This window comes from Drosophila ficusphila, unplaced genomic scaffold (genome assembly GCF_018152265.1).
Source record: "Drosophila ficusphila isolate 14025-0441.05 unplaced genomic scaffold, ASM1815226v1 contig_414, whole genome shotgun sequence".
Taxonomy (NCBI): Eukaryota; Metazoa; Arthropoda; class Insecta; order Diptera; family Drosophilidae; genus Drosophila; species Drosophila ficusphila.
The window spans coordinates 4,890,260-4,910,533 of NW_025064328.1; the positions used below are offsets into that span (position 1 = coordinate 4,890,260).

At 45.8% G+C, this 20,274-nt stretch overlaps 1 protein-coding gene across 1 annotated transcript in view; it reads right to left on the bottom strand.

Annotated features, from left to right (window-relative positions):
* The window catches only part of LOC108087664, a 36,299-nt gene that overhangs the window by 9,829 nt on the left and 6,196 nt on the right, over positions 1–20,274 (bottom strand). Inside the window, 2 exon segments of the mRNA XM_017185153.2 lie at positions 16,154–16,544; positions 16,547–18,158. Coding sequence (XP_017040642.2) covers positions 16,154–16,544; positions 16,547–18,158 — 2,003 coding nt within the window.

The following is a 20,274-nucleotide window of genomic DNA, read 5'->3' on the forward strand; positions in this document are numbered from 1 at the left end:
TCTATTTTTACGGAAAGTGTGTGTGTGGGTTAAAGAGACATAATATGAAAACCAGTAGCAATGGAGACTGAGTTTGAGACTGGGACTCAGAACATGACATTCACCCGGCATTAAAATCGCAGTTGTTTGTTTGCCGCGTATATAAAAATGAAAGCAAACAGCGAGACTCGCAGACGGCAATAAAATATCCAAGCGAAAGAGACAAAGTCACGTTGTGTTGGGTGTATAGTACTCGTGCTATATAATTGTATGTTATATATATGTATATATATACGTAGAGCGGTGTAACGATTTCACACACAGCCGCAGAAACTTCTGACCTACTAAATGCAGAAGACGGAGAGCGAGTCTCTAAACTTGGGCAACGTTTTTCCAGTTAACTGCAAACGCTTTGACGCTTGACTGATGCCGGAGCTCCGAAACTGGCAAACTGGCAAACTGGCAACTCCGGGCCAGCTTTAACTCTGAGCCACATTAAAGTGCCCGGCCAGCCCAGTCTATATATTCTTGGGGGGCGTAACTCGAGCACACGACTTTGATAGCGCCCCAAATCGGAGTATCTGCCAGTTGAGTTGAGTTGTCGGCGGAGCTCTCCAGAGTTGCCAGAGCTGCCGGAGCTGACACGCTCCACTCCCCCGCATTCTTTGGGGCCAAGTGAGCTCTTAATGCGAGTGTAAAAGATTATATGGCAAAGTTGGCGCTGTCCATTGGCTGAAGAAATGCCAGCACTTGGGGAAAATTCAAGGGAGTTTCAGAAAGGAAATTCAGAGAAATTCATATTCATAACTTGATAAATTGTTTTAAATAAGATAGATTATAACTCATACAAAAAAAACTTATAACTTTGTTAAGCTTTCTTAGACTTTTTTAATTAATATTTTTCATTTTATTGAATTTTTCATGAATTATATTTCTGGCCCTCAGATTTTTTTGAGTCACAGATGGTAGCTACAGATAAATGCAATACTGTTTTATTGACAACGGTTTTATGGCAAACAGCGTTTTTATGATCACTTCAATCTGAGAGGCGGGCACAAATTTAGGTGACATTTAAAATTGAATTTCTACTCCAGTTGGAGGCAGCACCTTTCACGGCACCTTAATTTGATATTCGTTGAGATGAGATTTTGGGAAAACCTACGAAAGGCTTTTGTTTCGAGTGCAGCATTGCAGACAAAGTTTTGGCCGGCGTTTATTGCCAATTTTGGGAATGCATAAAGTGCAAGAGCTGCCAGCAATCGACGCCCACGCATGGCTCCCAGTGGGTGGGATCCACCACCTCCTCCCTCTTTTCCTTTTCATCCACCACCCCCTTCTCCTCCTCCTCCTCCTCCCCCTCGTTTTCGGATCCTCCACCTCGCAGAGGGAAAAAAGGAAATCTGGAATATAGGGCAGCATGCCAAGTGTGCGGCCAACTGCAGCCTGTCTGCTGATATATAAAAACATTAGCCACCCACACAGACTGAAAGAGAGACAGAGAAAGGGAGAGAGCGAGAGGGAGGAAAAGAGAGGGGAATGTAAATGGGTTGCTGGCAGGGAACAAGTGCCAAACATCGTGACGACAACGACAACTGGAGTCGCACTGGCATTGCGTCGTCTGAGGCATTTCTAATTTGAGATCCGTTTCTAATTTCTGGCTTTCATGTAGCAGCCAGCAGAGCAGCCAGGCAGCCTGGCAGCCATGGCCGTGGAGCAGCCGCATCCGGGTTGGCAATTACTTTTACATGTTGCCGACGCGACATCGCTGTTGCAGCAGCAACATTGCTGCAAGAACCGCAGCCAATGTGGCGCGCTCTCTCGAAAACATACACATATAGACCGCTTAAGTGGCTGCGTCATTAGTCCACGAGAGCTGATGTTGTTGTTGCTGTTGCTGCTGCTCATGTTGCTGTTGGTGCTGCTGATGTTGCTGTTGCAATGCCAGCATTTCCCGAACCTGGGATCTCGGGTCTGTCATGTATCTGTGTCGCTATATGTACGTACATAAATTAAATTCTTAAATTGCTCGTTAGCTCATCATGAGGTTTGCCCGTTCATTCATCCATTCGCTTGATGTTGCTGCTGTTGCTGCTGTAGCTGCGATATTGCTGCTGTCGCTGGCCTATGATGGGCTACAATAACAATAATCACGACGCCAACAGCAACAGCAACAACAACGTTGTGTGCTGGCCACAATGTAGGTCATCTGCCCCCTTGCTCCAAACTTTTTCACTTTTACACTGCTCCAGCGATTTCCCTCGAAATTCTATGCGCTTTTAATATCGCGCAGTGGCATCTTCAAGTGATTTAATTTAGCACCCAATGGATTTTCTTTGGCGGTCGCTTTTGTCTCACCAACAAAATAAATATAAGAGGGACTCTGTTGGAAAGCCGAGGACAAAATTATGTGCGCCAGTGGGGAGCTATTATATTTATATTTTTATTACCCACCGAGATGCGGGCTCTTCAACTAGCACAATTTCATCACCCATGAGATCTTATCGGGGAGTTGTCATTAATTAGAATACATTAATGCCCCGGCGAGGGGATGACAGACAGTCAGTTGGCTTTGTTCTTCGCCGGATGAATCACTGAACCCGTCGTGACTCAAATTTAACGATACAAAAGTATCTTCAAGATGCTCGAGAAGCCCCAGCGGAATATCTGATTTACGCTGCACAAAAGCTGAGACACTTAAGCATGAAAATAGCTGGCGGTGTTTCACTTTATTAGTTATTGCTCACACACTATTACAAGTTTGTTTAAAAGCGGAGAAAAGGGATTTTGATTTTGGCATGTGTAAGGCATTAAAGACGATTAAGAAACCTCTGGGGAAATTTAAGCAGCAAAATCGCTGGGAATCTGAATTGCCTATTAAACAAGCATTATAATTTGCCGCTTCAATTAGGCGCTTTAATGCGACTCTTTCGATTAAAATAATTCGCAATCAATCGGGGAGGCTGCAGTTGAACCGTTTTGAACTTTGTTTAATGTGAGAATCGATTTCTGGGTTGGGGAATTCATATATGTACATACCATATTTACCTCAAGCAAACAAAAGAATTTCGCAATACTCGCTGGCGATGCTCGGCATGAGGTCAACAACTCATTACGTTGTTTAATAAACATTTCTGGGGCGGTGGCCTCCACATTTCCACCCCTTCCCCCTCCCCCTTTTCTCCCCTTTTTGATTTTAGCTGTACATAAACCTAATTGCTTTGCCGTTTGAAGTGGAAGTTTTATTTGATTATGACACCTGATGACCTCGGGCGCTATTCTGATTTGTAAGGTGTGAAGAATCCGTTTGTCCAGCAGAAGAACACACATTTTAGAGAAGGAGAAAATGGAGTGGAGGGGTTACTTTAAACGGGAAAATAGGGAAAATTGTTCGCATTGCAGCGCGAAAATTGAATTTTGGTTAAGGAAATTCACAAATGCGCGGAGAAAGCCAATAAGTGCAAATGTCTCGGAGTTATGCAAAAACTTTTGCTGGCAAGCGTGAGCAATTTATTGCGGAATCCGCTCCCCAGGAATTCTTTTCTCCCTTGTGCGCGAAGGTCAACCGAAATGGCCAATAAAATGAAATTCCAGAGGAGCGAAGGCCCAAAGCCAATAAAAATGCAACCGATTCCAAATCGTTGACAAATCGAAGCGCCAGAGTAACTTGGGTGTGGGTTTTGCGGATTCTCTGGTTCTGAGCGGGCAGCATTACGGCGGAAAGTTTTGCAGTTTAGGAATGGATTTTCAGTGCTCGAAAAGGAAAATCGTTGCGTGGCGCAGAAGTAAGCGAAGGAAAACTGTAAAACCGTAACTGGATTTCACCATCGCCCCTTCCCCAAAAACCTCTTTTCCGTTCGCAGTGGCTTCCAATTGAGTTTTTCCTTTGTTTTTCTCGGCCATAGCCAATTTGATGCGGCGGATTTCTGGAGTTTGTTTTTACGACGAGCCACTCTGCCATGTAAAGGCGGCATTTTCGTTTTGGCTCCTTTTTGGTTTTTTTTTTTTTTTTTTTTTTCGGCTCGGTCCGGAAATTGCTGCCATCGATAGCTTAGCTATATAGCAGTAGTCGCCCCCGATGCGCTGTCCACCCACTCGAATCGGATCCTTTGGCCTTTGCAGACGACACTTTGGCAATTTATTTCCATTCCTTGGCTGCGATTTGCATAAGCGCCAGTCAGACTCAGCCTCCCTCTTACACAGCGAAAATGTAAAACTCAAAATCAAGTCTAATTCTTGGGGGCAAAAGCTGAGTAACTGAGTTCGAGATTGGATTTTTTCAGTGCTCAAGTATTTAATCGCGATTGTGGTAGCAGCAGAAACTTGAGTTTGTAAAACAAAGTCAGAACAAGAAAGGATTTTGGCAAGCGAACGAAGCACTGCAATCCCAACTTATTTCCTTGTTTTAAACCTTATTTTCTACACTTCCATATAAACTTGTTAAGAACCTGGTTTTTCTTTGTGTACTTTACTTTTTATAACGACAAGGGGGAGCCAAAAAGAAGTCACGAAGGCAGAAACGTAAAGGGAGCAGATTAAGACAAATACAAATCAGTGCATAATTTTTCTATTAAACAATTTCGAGTGGGTGGTGCCGGGTGGCTCCACAAATTCGACTCGGCGGTGGACGTGGACCACCTGGCCCCAAAACTCACGGTTTGCAATGCGAATGCTGATGTTGCTGCCGGGTCACGTGCCGACCATCTATAAGCACGGACTTTTGTCAGAGTTTTGCGGACACCCGAACAACCGAACACCCGGACAATCCGGACAAGCGGACAAACGGACAAACGGACATTACGGACAATCCGGACACGTTTCGCCAGCAGAGCTAGACTTTTCAATTTTGACGCAGTTTATATTCAATTTCGGGCCGCTTTAATTCGATGCCGTTTAGATCAAATGCCGTTGCCATAGTTTCCCTGGTCTATAGCCGCTACCTGTCTCTTTCCCCCATCAATATTTCGATCTCTTTCTGCGGAATATGCAAATTGGTGCTCAGTGCGCGAAAGTCGCGCCAAATGAAAAGCGACACAGCCGATTGAAATGAAATACACGGCAGAAATTAAATGAATACGTGGGACAAATGTGCTCACATTGTTGTTGCTTCTGTTTCTGTTTCTGTTACTTTTGCTTTTGTTGCTGCCATGTCTGCTTTTTATATGTCATACATATTCAATAACAGGCAAAATGCAAATTCGCAAATGTCGAAAATGGAAAGTGATGGCAGAAACGGAAAACAAAAAGCAGCCGAACAATCGAGACGGGCGAGAATGCTGGATGGAGGGGCCAACGGCATGGCTCTTCATTTCCAGAATCATCAGCATTCATATGCCGATGCCTAGGTATATCTACATATGTCCTACTAGACACCCGACATGCCCGGCATTCGGAGTCAATCGCAGGGAAATAGATGTGAATGATTGCTTGCGATGTCAAAAAACAAACAACGAATGATTTATAAGGGAAAGTTGTTAAACTGTTTAGCATAGAGTTTTGAAATAAAACCGATATTCTTAGGAGATTAAACTCGTTTGCACAAAATTTATTTGCTGGATGAGTCAATGAGTAGATTAAAAATATTCATAATTAATCTGGCCAATTTGGAGCTTCAAAAACTGAGTGGGCGACTAAGCAAATCAAAAGCAGAAAATTCGCATTAAATTCTATATAGCAAAATTAGTCAGATATTTTCGCTTGACTGGCGTCGAAATGCAACTGATTAGAAACCACTTGGCATGCACTCGAAGTCAAACGAATGTTTGCCTTATTCTCGAACCCCAGTCATGGCCAAAACAATTTATGATTGAGACTGGAAACCTGAGCAAACACATACAGAAATCGCCTGATTTTACCGGAGCTGTGGCAACATGAACTCTCCACCTGAGAACGATCGTTCAGCTCAATATCAAATAAATTTGAGCCAGTCAGTCGTTGGGGGGGGCAGCCATGCATATTCATAACTCCGCACGAAACAATAAAAATCCGAAGACCGAAATGTGGCCGATGATATCAAATATCAAGTGCTGGCCATAAACAACTTGACCTTGTGCACGTACCCTCGGCTGCAGCAGCGTTTTCCCCCAGCGCTCTGGATGGAAGTAGTTGTTGGCCAAAACCGAAGACCGAGTCGGCGACTCTGGGCCATGCCCAATGCTCATCGATTACCAATTCACGTTCACACGTTCAGTGCGCTTCGTTGGGACCTGGAAAAAAGTCGGTGGAATCATGGTTTCCGTGGACCGTCGAGCTGTGGACTGTTGACTGTGGAAATCCGCCTTGGTCATGCTCATAAATGTGGCTAATTTGCAGCGGAGCTCGGCTTCTAAGACACCTTGCCCCCGGCACGTTGCCGGATTGTTAGCTGTTGGCAGTTAGCTGATTGAAATGCTGCGCTGCCTCGCTTTCGGATTGCTTTCGTTTCGCCCAAAATTGTACCAAAGTCGTGATTCAGCTGAAGCCACTCGCTCTTTTGCTCAACTCTTTTTCAGTAATGTTGTTTTTGTTTCTGGCCAGCGATAACCTGCCGAATTCTGCAGGCACCTTTAAGTATTTTCGGCACGCAACTGGCCCATTACCCTTCGCCATTATCCGCTCTTTTGGCAATTAGTTTTTGATTATTTGAGGACTGAACCGGACTGAAGTGGAAATTGGTCCGCATCGATGATGGCCCATTTGGCATTAAAGGAATCGCGTAACCGACAATGCTTTTCCATAACGGCATTGAAAGTACGCAATATACCAGGCCGGGTTTTTAATCATTTCGGACGGCACATGGGCAGTAAAAATTTAATAGAATTTCCATAACGATGATGTGCCATAATGAGCAGCTGTCAGAGGGAAAAACGCAACCCGAACCGGATTTATCATCGTCACCGGATCGAAATGGACCCAATGCTAACTAATTCGTGCGAACTTAATGAAAACGATTTCTGACAGCCAATCGAATCGAGTGAAATGGGATCATTTGGGCAGAGCATCGCGTAAACACATGGCTCGCCAATTACTCCGGCCCATAATTCTAGGCCGCCATTCAAAACTCGCATTTAGCCGGCCTGCTATGTGTGTTGTATGTTGTGCCCGCTGCTAATGTGCAAACGAACTCAATTACGTAGATAAAATACAGTGCCGGGCAGCAACAAGCGCGGAACAAGACAACACAGCGTTCGGTTCAGTTGAGCTGGGCAAAAGCCATAAAAATGCGCATAAAGCGCAAAACTGATTGAGAGTTATATGGGGACACGCAGCACACACCCATGAGTATCTGCCAGATACTCGCACACACACGGACTCGCATACTGGCAGATACGAGGGCCGAGTATCTTGTATCTCAGAACGGCCAAGGGACATCACGCCACAGCGCATTAAAGGAAATTGACGCGGAAACGAAGCGAATAAAAACTACCCGACGACGACTCGCCGCAGAAAGCAATCTGCACTCGGAGAAACCCGACAGTTGGCCAAGGATCCACATTGCCACTTGCCTTACTTTCTAAAGCAATTATTGCTCAAAATGTTGCTCTAAAATCAAATTACCTTGGCAGTGCATTGACTAGCACACGGAAAAAAAAAAAAGAAGAATTAAAATCTAGATCAAATCTAATTTAAATAAATTTTAAAGAAATATCAGTTACTATGAAAGTCTACAACCTTTCTTATGTTATTTTGTAATGATACACTAATTCAGGAAAATAAATCTATAAGGTCGTCTTAATTTTCCTTTCAAAATCCAATGAATAGATGGTTATATAAATAATACAATGTAGCACATGACAGAAACCCAAATTGATGACCAGCTCAGGGGATATATTTTTGCACCGTGTAGAAAGGGGAGATTGGCGAAGGGTGGTCAGTGTTGTTGTCCGTCCAACAAGCAATTTCCAGCTATCAACACAGCCCTCGCCACACCATGCCACACACCACACCACACCACACACACACACACTCTTTCGCTTGGATAACACACTCCCCTTTCCGCAGAAAGTGCTTACTTCATTACGCATAATTTCCTGAGCCTGCAACATTTTCATTCTCATGTCCATTTGCCATGTCCCTGTTTTATTTTGTTGTATTTTTTTCGCCACCCAAATGACACAGAGAACACAGCAAACTGCGAAGTGGTCAGCTTCTGGACTGAGGCTCTTACTCAGAGTCAGAGTGAGAAAATAGAGACCCCTAGGGGTTGGTTGGTTGGTCGGCCTTATCGAGGGTCTGCCAAATGAACTATGGGGCCACGGCCATGAGATACGATGAGGGTGTCTCGTGTCCAGCCATTCAGCCAGCCAGCCAGTCAGCCAGCCAGCCAGCCACATGTTGTTTCCTTCGGTTCCGATTCGTTTTTATGTGCGGCTGGGCAAAAATTATATGCTGATTGCAGTTTGCCGATAAGCGTAACGAAACCAAACGAAATTATGACCATGCGGGCAGTATCTCTATCTATTTACGTATATCTCCTCTCGCTCCTCTCGTTTCTTCGTTCAGTAAAGAACAAGCGACCCGTTGGTAAATGCGAACTAACCGCAGCTGTGCGAGATTTGCGAAACTTGCATTGTAAAATGCAAAAATTGCATCCACTTCAGGAAAGGGATTTAGCGATGTAGAGAGGAGCGGGAAAAGCGGAAAAGCGAGTGGAGGGAAAACTGCGGCGTGTCTGCGTGTGAAAAGTCGACGCAAGTGTGCGTTTAATAGCTCTGCGGCTTTGGGAGCTCCAAGGAAAGATACTCCCGAAAGGGGTAAGACCCATCTTGGGCTCTTTAACTTGCAAAGTACACACACACACACGTATAGATACACACACATACTAACGCAGACAACAAACTCATGCAGATGAAGCGTTTAGCCGAGGAGAAAGTTTTCTCTGCGTCTTGGCTTTTGTGGCTGAGAGATGAGAGCTCTGCTGCTGCTTTGTTTCACTTCCACTTGCCTATCTTTCTCTACTATTTTTTTTTTTTTAGCTTTTCTTCTTTTTGTATTTTTTGTTGTTTTTTTGGATTTTTTGCCATAGCCCATCGCCCTCTTCTTTTGTTTTCAGCTGTTTGGCTACGCTCTTAGTTATTATAGCAAATTATTTGTTTTGACTTTTAGTTGGGCCGTCAACTTGGAGTAGATGTGGCTGAAACAGTTGCTGCCGCCGCTTTTGCCGCCGTTTTCCCAGCTGCGTCGAATTACCGCCTTTGTCTCGTGCGGTTGCCCCGGCCAACGTTTCCCATTTCTCATGTTTACCATGCGGCTGAGGCGGTGATTTTTCAGCATCTTCCCCATTAGTTTGGCTTATGAAAGTACCAGTGCTCGTGCTCTCTAATTATGATCCCCAACTACGAACCCCCAACTACTACGAACCCCCAACTACTACGTCCCCCCTCACGATTCGGAAACTTCAAGACATTTATAGTTGTCACTGGCAACGAATTTCCAACCCTTTTAGCTGCGAATATCACGCATACGCCGCGTGGGAGGCCAAGACAAATTGTAAGTCTCTGTTTGCCCTTGTACTCCATTCCCCAAGCCCCGTGCCGTAAATACTGCGTGTATGTCTAAGTAATTATGAGAAACGCACACGCAATGGCGGGTTAGGAAAAGCAAGAAGTAACATTAATTATGCATTTTATTTGCTCAAGTGCCGGGGACACAAAAAGGATACAAATACACAAGGATACCCAGCGCCAGCAGCCGCCACACGCGCATTTGTTAAATGTTTTAATTAATTTGCGAAACGCGCTCGTTCGTTGGCTTCTTGTTGTTGTTGTTGTTTTTGTTCGAGCGCAACGAAAATACAAGAATAACAACAATAAGCGTTACAAGCAAATGTTTTTGTGTGTGGCAAGCAGATTTGTGCAGACAACGAACAAATAAGCTTTGGCAACAACTTTGACGGCAACAACAGCCAGCGATACACAGACACACCAACAGCCACGAAACTGCAAAACTCATTGCACTTTAAATTGAAATCAGTGCGAGTTACAGGAGGTCAGAACCCCTCCCCCTCCTCCCTCCTCCCTCCTCCCCTCGAAAACCCCTACAAACTGCTCCCAAATTCGTGGTATCCTGCTGGAAGTCGATTTTTTCGACTGTCCTTTTTTTAGCGCGCGCATTTTGCGGTTGACAGTTGACACAGTACAGTTGGCAGTGGCAATGGCAGGACTTGTATCTGTATCTGCAGTGGGGAAAAGGAGGGGAGAGATTGGAGATATTCTGGGGAGCGGATGTGGAGCGGCCTGCTCCCCGCCTGTCTGCCAATTGGTTTTTGGGTAAACGCTACGCTGTTTAAGCTAAAATGCTGCCATTAAAATGCGCTTTCCCCGCCCAAACTTCCTGTGCTTCCCTCCTCCTTCGCCTCCTCATTACGATTGCGCATTTGGTATATTGGTTTTAAATATTTAAGCGCTGGCATTTGTTGTGAACGTTAATTGAAGCCAAACAGCGCGGTGTCAGAGGGAATCGTAAATGATTGCGGGCCAAGCGATCAGATTCATCCAAATGGAGTTTCTTGCTGAGTGGGAGTTTCTCCGCTTGATAGGCAAATGTGCCCACCTACTGGCCATCGATCAAGAGATCTACGAGTCCACGGATCTCTAAATCTACGCAACCAAACAAGCTGTGAAATCGTTAACTTTCACCCGAAAATCTGTTGGACGGCAAACGGGTTCGCCAAATGTATTACCTCATGGCCCAGTCAGAGGTCCGAAAAGCGACAAAAGAGACTGGCTAATTATCGAAGTGGCCGGCTTAAAAGCCCGAACTTTAATTGCAGCATGTGCCAATATTCCGATTATCCAACCGAATTTGGACAAACGTGAGGGAAATGCGCCCACATATCCGGCCATAATGCGGGTCAAGTGGTCGCTTTTCTGACTCAGCTTTAAAGCCGATTTCGTTGCATTTCCAGCGAATGTGTTTCGCAAAAGTGAACTTAGCTGAACCCCCGAGCGTTCGGGGTTTATACTATACACTCGTATAGTATAGTATATAGTATAACCCCTCACCGAATCAATGCCACACACGCCCAGTTGCCAATCCCATCGAACTCAGTTCATTGCACAAAAGCCCGGCCGCAGCAACAAAATAAAATTATAAAACAGAGAGAGAGAGAGGAGCTTAGCCATAACATAAATTATGGACTTTTGTTTAAAACCGCAGCAGCCGCAGAAAATAAAAACAGGTAGAAAATCCGTTCGGACGACTCGAACTGCCGATACCCAGGTGTTGAATTCGAAGAGAGGGGATATGGATTTACCCTCCTGTCACAGAAACCCACATCACGTGGAAAAGCCTCGGAAGACACGTGTTTCCCTCAACAGTACATTAGCCACTGGATACTACATATATATTAAGCTAGCTTTGCCTTCGAGTATTTGCTTATACCTTATTTATGTGCTTATTTCAAAATGATGCCCATCATGGGAATAATTGTATTGTGCTCGGCCGGCACTCCGAATTTGCATCAAACGCCGCCATTTGTTTGGGCTTTTGTGCGAAACTCAGAATCTGAATTTACAATGAGCTGGCCGGGCTTTGTTCGGCGTTGCCCAAGGCATTGAACTGTAATGGCCAGAACGAGAAAAAACCTCCGAAAAACCGAAAGACCAGCAGGCAAAAAAAAGGGGAAAAAATAAGAGAAAGAGCAGACAGTTTCCCACTGCTCAAGGCCGAGATCATTTATGGCTGTTAAAAACTTATTAAAACAATTTGACCACAGTTAGCAAGAGTTAATTGCAGTGGCACAATTACGAATTACGGCCGAGTCCCCATTAGATTTGGCATTTTGCGGTTTCTCGGCCAGAGTGACCGAAATCGAGCTGAGCAGTCAAAGCGAATCGAATCGAATTGAGTCGAAACGAAACGAATCGAATGCACTCGGGTGACAATTTAATAAGCCAGAAGATTGGCCTGTCTTTCGGCCCTTTTGGCCATCGCCATCGCCCGTCCTCTGAAACTCTCTCTCTATTCCGTTGGCAACTCGTTTGCGACTCGGCCCGTCTATTTTGTGATGTTGCTGCTACCTCTTCTGATGTTGCTGCTGCATTTTGCCGGCTCATTTCAACTTGGCCCGAATGCATTTTCTATACAAACACAGACAGAGCAGCCAGAAGCTGAGGCAAAAGCAGACGGAGCTCGAGCAGACAACCGCAATTCGGTTGGGTATGGCACAGAGCACTGAGAGAAAAAGTTTGACTCTTACAAAAAGATGTCACTTTAGGAGAACAACAATGACTTCTCCAAATAAATAGATTTCGATAGTCACATGAATACTGGAAATAAACTGGTGTTTTATATAGAAAGATTTAATAAATGATAATAAAATTATTTCGAATGTAATTATATGCTCAGAAAATAGTACTTATATCAACTATTAAAATGAAGATTGATACTTGAATTCTATGTTATTTGGTTTCTATATATTGAATGTATTATTTGGCAAGCATAAGGAACTGATTTGGCGAAATGAACTTTGGTAAATATAGCTATTGTTGCATTATTTTGGCTGTGCACTAACTCCATTCCCAATCTTCCCCCTTCACCCGTATCCATTTCGACTGGAGAATGGCAACTTTTTGCCTTATTGGCTTTATTGACTTTTGGTAAGTTCTCTTACCGCTTGACTTCGTTTCGTTTCGATTCGTTTTGCGGCCAGCTTCTTGGCCAAACGACAAAGCCATTTCGACGGGTGTGGTGTGTCGAACGGGACGTCCGGCAGAAGTCCTCGCAAAAGGGTATGCCGGCTGTCGGTTAGCAAACTCGCCTGATTGCTGCCCGTGTTTATTCGCTTATAAAAATAAATAAACCCAGCGCCGCCGCCGAATCAGTGAAAGAGAGAGGGAGTAGGAGAGTGGAGGAAGCAGGACGGCAGGCGAGCAGGAGAGCAGGACAGAAGTTGGCAGTTGCAAGACCGTAAAACTGGAAAGTTGTTTGGTCAGTTCTACCGACAACGGCGGCAACATTTAGTGTCGAGTGCTGGCTCTTGGGCTTTGATTTTCTCGCAGCCGCACACTGCCGAGCTGCGAATGGGAAAATTTATGAAAAATCACTCAATTTCCCAGCTGCGGAAAAGTGTGTCATCCGCCAAATGTTGCAGAATCCCCGCGGCCGAAGATCGCCGAGTGTCTTTCTGGGATCTTCGGTCTGAACTCGGAGTTGCAACTCGATCTTGGCTGGTTTTCCATCGTCGGATGTTTCGTCTTGTTGTTTTTGGCCGAAATCTGGTTTTTTTCTGGCTCTACCTGTCTCGCTCTGCCGCCGTGTTGCTGTCTCTTTCTTTGTTTTGTTTCTGATTCTGTTTCTGTTTCTTTTCCATTTGCATGGCTAAAGTTGAATCATCGATGTCGATATCGAGCTGGCGTATCTGGCAGATACTTTTGCACTTCACCGAGTGCAAATGCTTGTTTTTCGGGGTATTTGGACTCTGGATTTGGCACTCGCCAAGAAAACTGGTTTTCCCCTTCCTCCCGATGAACAGGACCCATTTCAGTGTCAGCTTGGCAAATCCCCCAATCCATCCAGTCAATTAGCAATTAGCCGCAGCGCCATAATTAATAATGGAAGCACGCGTCCCAATGATGTTAACTAAATTGTTTTCGATTTATGTTTCAAGTTCGAGTTCATCTCGGTTATGAGCGAGTACTCGTGCAGCTTTAAGCCAAATTTATGATAAGCTGCTGGCCATTTGGCCCGCGTTAACCTCGAGCCAGAGATACAGATTCAGATGCAGATACAAAAACCGAATGCGAAAGTGAAAGTGGCCGAAAAAAAAAAAAAAAAAAAAAAACGACAGCACTCTGCGATCTCCCTCCTTCTCGTTTGTCTCAAGTGATTTTATTACCGCCTTTCTTGTCTCTCTCTCTCTCTCTCTCTCTCTTTTTTTGTCTCTGTGTGTTAACTTTGGCTTTTGTTTCTGGCTCCAGCGGAGTTTCAAAATAAAATTAAATGCTAAGAAAAACAAAAACAAAAACAGGCGAGCAGGCGAAAAGGAAAAATGATTACAGCGATTTATACGTTGTGCGGGGCAACGTGAGTTCGGCATCACGTTTCCTTTTTATTGCTCTCTGAATTTGTTATTTTTGCTGTTGTCATTTTTCATTTTGGGTCTGGGTTCAGTTCAGCTTTGCTGGCCGTGCTTCTCCCCGAGTTCGGTTATTTAATGATTTAAAGATTATACACGGTCCACCAGGCGACCCTTTTACTCCTGGCCGACGCAAAGTGCTCCTGCTTCCCCCCGAAAGTTGAGTCAGAAAAACTTTCGCTTTTTTTACACCTTTTTTGGGAAGGTAAGTCCAAATAAAAAGCGTTGTGTAAGAGCATGTTAATTTGGGACGAAGGCAGAAGGTGTTAAAATTGCAGATAATGTCTGCGGTTTGTTGTTTGAGCTCTCTCTCTCTCTCTACTTGGGTTTTTAGTATGCGAAGCCCTTACTTTGAGGGATGCTGTTCGCACTCCGCTGGCGGGGATCTCTATTAAGCGACCCAATTATCCCAAAATCGCCGAGTTGAGAAGCTCAGATAAGCGGCTTACGGCGGAATATCTAATTTTGGAGGGTGGTTATGCGACTCACACTGATTCATATATGGCAAATCGGACTGGGTGGCGTTTATCGCCTCACCTTCAAGCGAACAATCCGCTTAATCACCGAACTTTGACTCACGGAAAACTCGAGCTCGTTCTTCATAAATATGCTAATCAGCCGGCGGACACGCCTCCAATTTACCCAAAGAATAGCTAATTCGGGCACTCGCTTTCGGGCTGACACAGTTTTGCAATTATTCAATGGGCAAACACAATTAAAATTGTGAAACACGATTTGCTCTTGACAAAATGTCAAACGTTCACGGTGGGAGTGAAGTGGTTTTTCGAGACGTTTAGCCAAACCATTAGACAGATATCGCGCGCATCCGTCAGATATTCTACGGCTACATTAGCGGGGCTCAGCAGAAACAGCAACACAAACGCAGATATACAGATACAGATACGGATTGCTATTGGGAGATACAAGTTCGAGTACACGCGGCATCGATTATTCGCGAGCTCTCGTAGCAAACTGGTTCTGCCGGTGCCCAACTATAGAAAAGTGTTTCAGTGTTCCAGGCAATACAATAAATGCGTGGGAAAGCGCAACTTAGCCACTCGGATCGCAGAATTATGGCCAGTCAGCCTAGGACAAAGCCAAGCTGCCGCGCTAGATGTGCAATTACAGATAAGCCCGAACTCATTATAATAAAAATGAGTTATTAAAGCCCCCGAAACCAAAGCGCCAAAAACTTTTCGCCGAAAACTAGACGGGAGTAATGGCCAACGGCCCGACGTCTGGTTTGTATTTTTTTTGGCCCGAACTTTAAATTAAAGCCACTCCGTCGTTCACTCCATCCTCTATCCACTTTTCTCGCTTTTTGTTAATTTCTTGGAAGCTGTCAACGTTGAGAATTAATTTTTACACCACGAGCCCTGACCGAGCCGGCCTGGACCTGAATGAACCTCTTTTCCTGGTCTAGAGAATCAAATCATGCAAGAAATTTGTTACTGACATAAAAATTACCATCATTATAATGTCTGGCCCCGTCTAACACGAACACGAACACTCGAAAGCGAAGCAGGAAGAGCGCCGCAAAAGCCAGTATGTGGTAATAGAAAATGTCGAAATGGACACTGGGAAAAAATTCCGCGAATTTAGGTTTGAGAAGGATGCAGAGCCACAATGAGATACATTTCTCCTTAATGAATGAATTAACTACAAACTTGTATTTGCTAATTGCTCTGTGGAAATAATAACTTTCGAACTAATTATTATTTTTTTCTTTTTTTAGAAATATTGTATCATCATGAAGCAGATGAAAAAAATATAGAATTCTCAAAGATAAATTTGAAATAATTTGAATAAATATTTTACGAAGTATCTAATAGTATCTAATATTTTCTAGTAATCTGAAATGACATCTTATAACATCTCTCATGCCTAGCAATGATTTTCCCATTTTCCCGAGTGCACTTTTCAATGGCTTGGGGGAAATGAAACTCGAGACTGGTCGAAGACGACAAGGGAGTGCCCGGTCGAACGTAACGGGTCGGATGAGTGATCGATGCTGTCCGGGAAGAGGTGAGAGTTGCTCTCAGGGATTGGGGACTGGGAACTGGGTACCGGGTACTCCGAACTCCGGACTGAAAGTGGGAGTGGGAGATGAGCGGAACTCACCTGCGCATGATGGGCAGCGGCAGCGTGAAGCGTCCGTCGTTCATGAGCGGCGCTGGCAGCGGACCCGGCAGTGGCACCGTCGAAATCACGGACGTCATCGGTGGCGGCGGCGGTGGCACCGGAGTTGCATGTTGCTGTTGTCCCGCCGCCGCAGCAGCAGCAGCCGCAGCAACTGCTGTCGCGGGCGGTGGAGGGGGCGGTACGGGAACGGCAACGGGAACGGGCAGTGCGCTGTAGGGCGGCGGATAGTGGGCGTGGAGGATGTCCGGCAGAAGAGCACGCGCCAATCCCATGGCGGCGGGATGGGGATGCGGCAGGGGGTGGGGATGGGGAAGGGGATGTGGGTGGTGCAGGTGAGGGGGTGGATGCAACTGTGGCGGAGGAGGAGGGGCGGGTGCCGCCGCTGATGGTGCGGCGGAAATTGTTGTTGTTGCTGCTGCTGCTGTTGTTGTTGCTGCCGTCGTTCCCTTCGCTCCTTGCGACGTTGCTCGCGTGTCCGGATTTGTTGTTGCTGCTGTTGCTGCTGCTGCTGCTGCTGATGCTGCTGCTGCAGATGGGATGATGAACTGGCTGTCAGGTCATCCGTTTGGCATTCCGTTGAGGTGAAGGTGCGTGGGTGGCTGCTGCTAATATTGTTATTGTTGCTGGCATTCACATTGATTATATTCACACTGTTATCCGGCTGCACGTGATTATTATTGCTCGCCGTGGTAGCTGCAACATGTTGCTGCTGCTGCTGCTGATCCCCGCTCGGGGTGCTACCATTATTATTTAGCTTATTTTCAACACTTGCACTGAACACTTTGGCTGCTGGCACACAATTATTAATTTCCACAACGCTATTATTGTTGTTGCTGTTACTGATGTTGCTGCTGATTTTGCTGTTGTTGCTGCTGTTGCTGCTGGGGGTGTAACTGCAGTTGACAACGCACACACCGTTGTTGTTGTTTACAATTGCCGTGGGCGAAGCCACCGAAACGCGATTGCCGTTAGTTGTACCGTTAGTGTTGCTGTTGTTCACTTGGATCGTTAGGCTCGGTTGTCGCTGGCAGGACTTCGAGTTTGAAGTTCCAGTTGTTGTTGCTGGCAGCACCGCAATGTTGCTGATGCTCTTGGCCTCGTCGACAACTTGATTGTCGCCGATGTCGGTGCTGCTGCTGCCGGACACATTGAGAAACACACTGCTGCTGCTGCTGCTACTGCTGTTGCTGGTGTTGTTGCTGCTGCTACTATTGCTAGTTGCGCTACCAGCAACAGTTGCTGCTGCCGCAGTGGCTGGCACATTTAGACGCATCTCGCTGTCGTTGGCGGTGGCTTTGGCGTTGGCGTTGGCGTTTTCGATGTCCAACTGGCTGAGACCCCGCTCGAATCTGCTTTCACTCGCGCGAAATTCGGCATACAGACGCTCGAGTTCTGCCAAACATTTGTTGGGCCGCAGCACGCTGCTGCTGCTGCTGTCGTACAGTGGGCGATAGCTATTGCTATTGCTGTTGCTGCTGCTGCGATTGCTGCTGCCTGCGTAGTAGCAATTCCGGTTGCTCGCGTTCGTTGTTGGCCCGCCGAAAGTTGCCGAGACACTGATCGCCGCTCGCTCGCCGCTGGTGTTGCTGCTGCCGTCGGTGGTGTTGCTCGCGTAGCTCGTGTTGCTGCTGCTGCTGCTCACAGCTCGCTTCGCTGGCGTGTTGCTGGCTCTCAGCGGCTCTCTTCGCTCTCCGGCGGCACAGGAAACAGGTTGACTGACCTGCACTGCCACCGAGCTGGTTTCCTCATGTTTTCCTCCCGATGTTGCCGCTTCAACCGATGATGTTGCTGTTGCTGTTGTTGTTGTTGCAGTTGCACTTTCTGCTGCTGCCGCCTCTTCGTCTCTCTGCTGTTCATTGATAATGCAATTCGCTGCGCTGCTGCCTGGGTTTTCTTCGCTTTGTTGTGATCTCGCATTCGTTGTTGGGCTCTGGGTTTCCGTTGTCTCAACGTTGTTGCCGCTGCTGAATGGAGAAGCGCAATTCTGCGGAAGAAAGAAAGAGAGAGAGTGATGAAAGAGAAGAACGAGTCAGGTTTGCATACATATTGCGAATGACAAGATTTAAGTTTCAAGTCGTAATTAATGCTAATTGCCGGGGGATTACCCGCTGCCAAGCAGTCTCATTTTCCCTCGCATTTTCCCACCCCGAAAAAGGAGGGAAAGTGGGGATCCTTCGGCTGGGGCATAAATGTGCGCTTAATTGAATTAATTAAGCCAACGCATAAACATAAAACCGTCACAAGTAATTGTTGTTGTTGTTGTTGTCGGTGGTGGTGTTGCTGCTGCCTTTGCTGGTGGTTCTGTGATGTTGTGGCTGCTGCTGCCTGCTGCCTGCGATGTGCTGATAAAGCTGTTGCTCCCTATTCCAAACCGAAGAACCCAATCCCAATCCCAATCCCAATCCCTAACCCAATCCCCCTTCGACATGATGTGGGTTAAAAGCCAAGCGGATATATCTTTCCTCTGTTTTATGAGTACTTGTATTTGTGTGTGTGGGATCTAATTGTGTTACGCTGTGTTACTTGCATTAATTACGTCACAGAAATATAATGTGATTTACTGTTAGCAAACCCCCCTCATTGCCCCCCTTCGAATTTATTGTTCTAATGCTGTTCACTCTTGTGCACTGTGATTGCGTTGCTGTCGAGTGCGTTGCAATCACAATCACGGCGGCAACATGGTTTTGGTTGAAGGGGGTTTTTCCGAGGGGTTGGGGTGGAGGGGTACCGAAAAACCGAAACTCATCCCCGGCTAACGGTGCTTGGCAGCGGAAAAGCTCTGCCAACTTCATTACATCTTGCCCATAAACCTCTCGTCATGAGTCAGTCGTCAAAAGCCACGCACATATAGCAAGCAGAGATATATATTCGTATGTGTTGGGAAAAAGGGGAAAATAAGTTGGGAGCAGAGGGTTCAGAATGTGAAGACCAAGTCGTTTTGAGCCATTTGTCATTGCTTATTAAGTTCGGCCAGCCGTGAACAGATTGACAGTGGAAATGGATTAGAAAAATCAGAACTTTAAGATTATGAAGTCTGCGTTCGGTGAAAGCTAATTCTTTAAGTCTGTCATCGAATCGGAATGTATTTTATAACATAATGGAATTATTTGATATTTGAGATTATTTTTTTGTTACTTAATATAAGAAGTATATCCCTTGCGACCTTAAAGCGACCTCCAAAAAAACTCAGGTGCTTCTGTAGATTGCCTGTCGATGCATTTACCTGCTGCATTGGGTAGCTATCGTGTCAGCATTTATTGCTATTGAATTGCGTGGATGTGTCGTGTTTTATGCAATTGATACGACTCCATTTATTTTGATAGTATAATACGTTTTCGAGAAACGAAAGCTGATATTTTTGTTTTCCGCCCGCACCCCCTTGCAGCCGCCTTGCTTTGTGGAAACCATTGTTATGCATTTTACCCCCCTTCCCCCTTCGCAATTGCTGCCCACCGCCTTTGTGCTTTGTTTGTCATTTTTGTGCGGTCAATTTTCCGTTTCGCTGACGCCACATAAACAAATTATGAAGTGTGCACAGAAAACACAGCCACATGCGAGCCCCTATGCCAGAGTACTCGTACTTTATGCCGTTCTTTATGCATATGCATATAAAATTTAATATGTGGAAACAAAGCCCCGCCCCCCTTTGGGTTTTGCCCCTTGCGGTCCAATATTCGATACTGATAGGCAACATATGGCGCTTATCTGCGAGGGATGCTAGCGGCACTTAAGGGCCTAAGTGAAGCATTAGCCCTTATCGGGGTTACCAGTGGATTGGATTGGAGGAGGAGGGGGGATAAAATGCGGGGGTGAGGGGCTGTCAATGGGCCCGATAAGGCGACAGTTCGACTTGGCGCTCCCATTTCGCGCTTCACTCTCACAGTTTCCCATTGGCGGCGCCAAGTATTTTGTGTTGAACCCTTGACATCAAATTTGATGGTGCTCCATTAAGCAGCTGAAAGTATCGAAGGGGAGGAGGAGAGTGGACTTAACGCTCAACCTCGCTGGAAAAAATATTCCATTTTCACCTAGACAAACGAGGGTGCAAGGTGTTCGGCAGAAGGTATTCATAACAATAGGTGAGGAATCTTAAGGGGTTG